Below are 7,801 nucleotides of genomic sequence, written 5' to 3' on the forward strand. Positions count from 1 at the left end.
TTATACATTGTCTATACTAATAATAAAATAAAAAGAATATCCACTTTTAGTGTACATAATTCAGTAGACAAGTTTACCCCTGCATTACTTTTTAAACTACAATAACTACCATTTTGTTTTTTGTCACCCTTATTTCGTCATTTGACCTCCCGATGTTTCTTTGTTTTTTTTTCTTCCTTTTTTATTTAAAAAATAGATTTCCCTAGTTAGTATAAAAGATATTATACTGTCAATCAATTAGAATTTATATTAAGAATGTTTTTTAGGTATAACAAAAGTCAATGTAGTGTAATTTTTTAAAATTCATTGTGAAATTAGGAACAAAAGTTGGCTCAATGAACTCTAATTCACCTTATCGTTCATTTAATTGAGTTTAATGATATAGGATGAATTTATTTAAACTTTTTTTAAAAAAATCAACTTTAAAATAAGTTTTTTTTTTATATAAATAGATAGGATTTTCTTCTAAATAAAATAGAATTATTTATTTTTAGTAATAAAAATTAAATAAACTTATCAGAAAATTATAAAAATATTTATTTTATTTTGAAAATAAAAATATTTATATTAAAAAATTAAGCTTCAAGAAACTAACTCATAATGCGTTGCACAGGTATATCCATAAATATATCTGTGTTACATAAATATGATTAAAAGACTCACCCAAAAAAAGTTTGTTAGAACTATCAAATACGCTATGCGTTACATAGATGTATCCGTAAATATAAGTAAAATGCAAAAAAAATATAAATTTAAAATATAGTTAAGGAAATATTGTTTTATTAGTAATAAAAATATCTATTAAAATATACAAATGATTAGAAAAATTATTTTAAAAATTTAATTAATAGAATCTCATTTTAATTATGATTTGTTAATGTTTTTATATTTAATCTTATTTGAAGAAATTTAAATGTTAATTAAAATAGTTATATAAATATTTTTATTTGATAATTAATTAAGAAAAATATATATTAATTTTTTTATTCATAAGAATCGAACAAATGTATTAGAAAATTTAATAACTCATTCACACATGTTGTTCAATTAATGTTAAACTTCTCAGTAAAAAAATTAATTTAATATAAAAGTTATAGAATTTGTACCACGAGTTTTTTTTCATTTTCATAAAATAAACAAATAATATCGGAGGGAAACGTTACACTTAATTATCGTTCAAGCAAAGATGTGACACAATAATTGAGTAATACTACCTGCATATCTTTTAAAACTACCAAATATTGCAGCAAGTTGCCACGAATTTATTTGTAATAATGATATAAAAAATTCAGTTCAACGTTGGGTACATTTATTTCTGTTTCAAAACTAGAATAAAATAAATGCAATTATTTCTTTTCTTTTGAAGTTTCCTACAACTATCAATTAGTTTTTCCGTGTTTAGCTAAATTTATAAAAATAAAGTTTATAAAATAGAAAATAATATATAATTAAAGTCATTTATACCATATAAAAATATCGCATAATATAATTCATGAATATAATTACCAAATTAATTAAATATAAATATATTGAAATATTTGTAAAAGAAATAAGGAGAAATAGTTAATAATTTAAATATCCGTTACAAGGTCCGGCAACGGCTAGTTTCAAGGTACCATTTTCGCAACTAAAAGGAGGGTTTCACTCCACGAAAACCAAACGGTACATTATCTTACTCTTTGTTTTGTTGAATCTGAAACTGAGAAGTTCTCTGAATCTGAGACTGAGACTGAGACTAAACAAACACTAAACAGATATTGTTCAAGAGTTCGGTGACGATGGATGTTGCGTGCAACTCTGGGTCAGATAATCGCTCCCCCGTTGCCTCTGCTTCTCCTGTTCAATCTCCTACCGCCTCCGTCAATTCCAAGATCGGAAAGGCAAGCATTTTTTTTTTATATTTCCAATCGTTTTTTGCCCTCAATTTCGATATTCAAATCGTTTGCCGTTTGTTTATAAAATTTTCTGCAATCCTTGTTTACTGATTCAAAACCCTAACCTGGTGAGCCACTGATCCACTACTTCTTCTCTATCCGAAACCCTAATTATTGACGAAAACTAGGAATAGAGAAGGCCTTGTTGGTCGTAGAATGACTCAAGATCCAATCAGAAACTTGCAATTTAGACTCAAAAAATTCGAGAGATGAGTGCTGTTTTAGATGTGGTCTTAATCAGGAGTTTCTCTTATCCAGTTTAGAATCATGTTTTGGAATTAGGATAGTTAAGATGTGATAAGGATGTGACAGAACGATCCCCAGGGTCTGACAATATCTTGCGAATTCATGTAAAAATAACACTTGCATTAACCAGGATTCACGTTGTATTATCCAAAATCACGTTGAAATATCAGCTAACGTGATTTTGGATAGCACAACATGATTCTGGATAGCTGGGAGAAGTCAATTGTTAAAGAGAAGTAACACTACCATGGAATAATTTGAGAAGTACAAGCAGCAATCATCAAATAATTTGAGAGTTCAGGCTGATTATGATATTATTATCTTCAAGAGTTTTACCAAATAATTTTTTCTATGCTTTGCAGTTCTATTTATTTATTATTTATCTAGTTGTTCTGTAAATAAATTGTTTGGCTGAATCTATAACAATTCTGTGCTTTCTTTTATTCAATGATGCAGAATAAATTGACCAAGGATTCTACATCAAGTGCTCTTAACAAGTTCAAATCACAAATTAGAAAGCCTCCTCGTCGTAAAACCTCTCCTATTAACTGGTTCCCACGTAAAAAAGGGGATACCTATATGAATAGGAAAATTAAGATGCTTCAGGTTTTGCCATACACACATATGTTTGTCACTAGTATTTAGTTGATTACTTCTGAATTCCAATGCTAACACACATTTGACCTTTTCAGGAAGTAGATGGTATGAATTTGACGCTTGATCAGACTCTTGGCAGTTCTAACCCACATTACTCAAGAGTGCTGAGAGAGAAAATGGCAGCTAGAGAAGCGGCACATAATGCAATGGAGGCTAGAAGAGCAGCATTAGTGGAAGCCTCTTGGTGTCGTATTTTACGTGCTGCCAGGTAATGTTTTCCGCAAACGACTGTACTTGGCATTGTTGATTTCTAATTGTGTAATGGATTTTACATGCTTCCAGGTAAATTTTTCTGCAAACAACAACAACTATGCTTGGATTGTTGATTTCTAATTGTGTTTTATATTCGTCTTTCATATTGGTGTTTTCAGGATTCCTGGTGATGATGCAGAGGCCCAACTCTTAAAGGCAGAAAAAAGTGCAGTAGAAGCTTTTGAGACAGCCCAGGCTATGGGTGTTATTATGTTTGACTTGCCAAATTGCCCTAAGAAGCATTGTCAAATAGAGACATCCTCTGTTAATGGAGAAGGATCATCTACCCATACTGTTACTGCATCTTTTGAAACTGCCTTTGAGGTGGACAGAGAAGTAGCTGCTGCAGTCAAAACTGCATTTATTAGACTTGCAAACTGCCATTCATTTAGTAAAGGTGAATTCAAAGAACTGCTAAGAAAAATTAGTGAAAATCCTGATACAGATGAAAGTAATCTGGACTTGTCTGAGTTCTCTTCAGGGTATGAATCCGAGTCTGGGTCAGAGCTTGATTCAGTCTCTCAGAAGAGTGACTTAAACTGCCAAGACTTAGATTCCAAAATATCATTTCTTGGGGTAAGTCAGAGGAAAAACAGGAGGAGTCAGTCTCTTGAAAACAGAATAAAACTTGTGGATATGATGATTGAGAGGTTAAAATGTTTGCAAGAAGATGAACTCTCTTCTCTTGCCACTATAGTTGCAACTTATGGTTTGAACGCCGCCTTGGCTGAAGTACAGAATTCCAAACCGCACAATCCAGGCTCTGCTATTGAGTATTCATCCTCTTCAGCAACTAATTTTCCATCTAGAAGAATGTCATCATTGGGATTGGGAAAATTAGCCTTGGATGTGATGAGAAAGAAGCAGGATGAGCCAGAACTGCCAAGCCTCGATAAGTTTTTAGTTAAGCACATGACAAAACTTGAAAGAGAGGTTTGGGAAGCTAAAAAAGCCCGAAAGAATGAGACAGAATCAGTCAGGGATAGCTCTCGTAAATCTGTTGATGAAACTCCACCGGAGATGGTACCTGATTTGGGAAGTATTCTAGTGAAGAATTATTCAAAATTAGAGAAAGACATCAAGGAGGCAAAAATTAAGTCAGGAAAGGAAACACCAGCAGTTCCAAGAGGCATGCCAAACAGTCAAAAGGATCACATAGAAGTACCAAGCTTAGATAAGGTCTTAGTGAAACATGTCTCAAGACTAGAAAAGGAAGTTCAAGAAGCAAAAAACAGAACAATCAAGGAGAACAGAAGCTTGAAGAAAAAAGCTGATCTAGATACAACAGGTGGACTGGACTCAACTTTCTATTCTGATGAAGAAGCATTAGACAGGAAAGAAAACATAAATTCAAATACAGAGATCAATTCGGGGGAAAGCAAAGATGATGGGCTGGAGAAAATACTAATAAAGCCAGTGCACAGATTAGAAAGAGAGAAGCTGCATGCCCAGTCACTGGGAAGCCATGTTGAAAACTATAAACAAAGAATGAATCATGGAGCAACCAATGTTGCGGATTGTGAGAGCTTGGATAAAGTTTTAGTAAAGCACGTCTCTAGGCTGGAGAAGGAGAAAATGAGGATCAATTCGGGGGAAGAATGGGGCCCAGTTAAGAGAAGTCCCAGAAACATCCATTCGGAAACAAATGAAGGTGGCCTGGACCAAGTGTTGGTTAAACATAAATCCAGACTTGAGCGAGAAAAGATGGTTGCTGCTCAGCAGCCAGAGAACTCAGTTAGTCTTTCAACAACTCGTCGTGAAGCAAGGGAGAAAGAGTTGCAAGAAACTTGGGGAGGACTGAGCTTAGGAAACATCCATTTGGAAACAAATGAAGCTGGTCTGGATCAAGTGTTGGTTAAACATAAATCCAGACTTGAGCAAGAAAAGATGGTTGTTTCTCAGCAGCCAGATAACTCAGTTAGTTTTTCAATGACTCGCCGTGAAGCAAGGGAGAGAGAGTTGCAAGAAGCTTGGGGAGGACAGGGCTTAGGAAACTCCATTAAACCTTGTCTCTCTAAGCTTGAACGAGAAAAGGTCTGTCTTATATCGCATGTCTGATTTACCTTTTAGAACTTCAAAAGCTTTTGCCAAGACTTGAACACAATAAATTTTTACTCTCGTATTGCTTTCATAATTTTTCTCTTTTAAATTGAAGTTGCAAAAAGTTATTGACACTGCTCAATATAATATGCTATGCTTGGTTTTCTTTTATCTCTAAGCTTGAACGAGAAAAGGTCTGTCTTATATCGCATGTCTGATTTACCTTTTAGAACTTCAAAAGCTTTTGCCAAGACTTGAACACAATAAATTTTTACTCTCGTATTGCTTTCATAATTTTTCTCTTTTAAATTGAAGTTGCAAAAAGTTATTGACACTGCTCAATATAATATGCTATGCTTGGTTTTCTTTTATCTAGGCTGCCTGGATTAAAGCTGAAGAGGAGGAAAGGAAGCAAGCAAAGAAAGCAATTTGATTGTAATTTTCCGTACAATTCATTCATTCATCCTTTGTTGATAAAAATGTGCTTACATATATCGATTACAATGTAATAACATTGGCTTCTTGATTGTACTTCAGCTTCTGATGAATTTGCTTCCATATTATTATACTGGCCTGGGCCAATCTCATAGTCATCGGTTTATTTATGCCCTTTTTTGTTTGATTGTCTGTCCTCTGAATTGACAGAGCAATCAACACAATGTTATTAGAAAAGATCAGCAACTTCGTCGATATAACTGCATAAATGTTATTATAAAAAAATTTTATTTTCTCCCAAATTTTCAAATATTAAAAGGAAAGACAAAAAGAGGAGGAAAGATATTTTAACTCCCCCCTTCATTTTTTCTCTTTGTTCTATTCAATTCAATTCACTGTTAGCTAAATTAAATGCACTTTATATTATATATGCACACATTTTATTGCTTATCACTTATACTTATAATCTATTCCTCTCATTTTTATTTATGCATTTAAATTTAAATGGAGCGATTTTTTTTTTAAAATGTTAGAACTTTTAATATTTGATGGAAAACAGAAAATAAGAAAGAGCTAACAAGAAGACAGTTAAAAAGATTCAAATGATTATGAATGAGTTATGATTCCCTCATCTTTCGTCCGACCTGAGATGTGCTTTACAAGTTATGATTGGTATATTGCATTAGTATAATTTTCATAATAATTATATTATTTTATAACTGATATATAATATATTGATTTCTATTAATTTAACTGTTAAAATATATCTACATATTATTAAGATCATTTATGTCAAATTTTGTCAAAACTAAATAATAATAAAATAATCAAATAATTCATATTTTAATATGTTTTGAAATATTTATATTACATCAATTTTAATTTATATAAATTAGACAACAAACTATTTTAGATTAATAGGAAATTTTAAGTGTGTAATTGATGTAAAATGAACTTTAAAAATTATAAAATAATATAATAATTATTAAAATGATGTTGGTTTAATTTGATGTTTCTCGTCTATAAAACTAAGCAGTAAGGAAACATTTCTTTGGTCATAACATAATAGAGGTGTTTATGGGTATGGATCACTCACGAACCCAAATTGATTTAAATCAATCGGAACAATTTGGATTGAGTCATTTGTATATTTGGGTCAAAATTAAACTAATAAAAATCATGTATGTAAGGGTTGGTTACACATTTAGATTTATAGATTCATTGATTCGATCCGTGAACCCGTAATTAAAATATAAATTTTATTATATATATATATATATATATATATATATATATATGTATATATATATATATTAAAAACTAAAAAAAGTTGAAGCTCTCATCCGTGCCCAAGATTGATTTAGATCTGCTAAGCAAAATGTTATTAACTTGCACGTTGAAATAAATGAAGTGCAAAAGATTGAATCAAATGTGTGATCTCTTATATCATTTTTTATATTTATATAAAAAATATTAATTATTTTTTGTGCTAACAGGTTGTGCTTAAATTTTTAGAATTGTTTGGTTTGACTTTAAATACGGTCAATATTGAAATTAGGATGCCAAGTGTTAGAACAACAAGTGTTGGGACGATAGTGTTGAAACTTCTTAAGTTACTTACAAGTACATTGTTATTTGTTTTATCTTTTTTCATATTTATTTTTTCTTTATGTCATGTTTATAATATTAATGGATCATATTTTGTTTATTAGTTTCAGCAAATTTGGTTTTAATAAAGCTTATTCAAGGAATAGATTATGAGAAATAATTATAATTCAGACTACTATAATAAATCTAGTTAAAGAATATTTTTGTTTTAATTTATATTAATTTATTTTAAAATATTATATTGATGGTATTAAATAAATCAATTTTATTAATTTCAAACATTTGAAAATAATTTGTTAATTGTATTAATATTTGAATAAATTATGATATAAAATAATAATTCTAAGAGAAAAGAAAGATCAAATTAAAATGAATAACTTGATAGTTTGAATCAAATCAAATCATTTATGAATAAATTGAATTAAATTAAATTAAAAAAATATAAAAACCAAACCAAATAATTTAATTTAATTAAATTAAATTCTAAATTTAACCAAAATTAACCCAAATCCACCCATCAACACTATAAAATATAAATAAGGTGCCTTGACAGACAAACCGCATTCATGATGTGTACTGTATTAAATTAATGGGGATGGTTCTAGAATGATAGGTGAGGTGGCACTGGC

The 7,801-nt window shown here is 30.3% G+C and overlaps 1 protein-coding gene across 1 annotated transcript; it reads left to right on the plus strand.

Moving 5' to 3' along the window:
* Window positions 1-1,643: 1,643 nt before the first annotated feature.
* On the plus strand, window positions 1,644-5,697 carry LOC114402237. Its single transcript, XM_028364733.1, has 5 exons — window positions 1,644-1,880; window positions 2,637-2,786; window positions 2,873-3,045; window positions 3,209-5,123; window positions 5,506-5,697. The coding sequence occupies exons 1-5, from the start codon at window positions 1,779-1,781 to the stop codon at window positions 5,560-5,562; spliced, it is 2,397 nt and encodes a 798-aa protein (XP_028220534.1). The 5' UTR covers window positions 1,644-1,778; the 3' UTR covers window positions 5,563-5,697.
* The last annotated feature ends 2,104 nt before the right edge of the window (window positions 5,698-7,801 follow it).

The sequence above is a fragment of the Glycine soja genome, chromosome 20, assembly GCF_004193775.1.
Source record: "Glycine soja cultivar W05 chromosome 20, ASM419377v2, whole genome shotgun sequence".
Classification (NCBI taxonomy): domain Eukaryota; kingdom Viridiplantae; phylum Streptophyta; class Magnoliopsida; order Fabales; family Fabaceae; genus Glycine; species Glycine soja.

Bases quoted from the DNA above. Each gene is read 5' to 3' on its own strand.
- LOC114402237 (XM_028364733.1), top strand. From the start codon at position 1,779: ATGGATGTTGCGTGCAACTCTGGGTCAGATAATCGCTCCCCCGTTGCC. The intron at 2,787-2,872 runs GTTTTGCCATAC...TGACCTTTTCAG, and splicing joins GGAAAATTAAGATGCTTCAG to GAAGTAGATGGTATGAATTT. The intron at 3,046-3,208 runs GTAATGTTTTCC...TGGTGTTTTCAG, and splicing joins CGTATTTTACGTGCTGCCAG to GATTCCTGGTGATGATGCAG.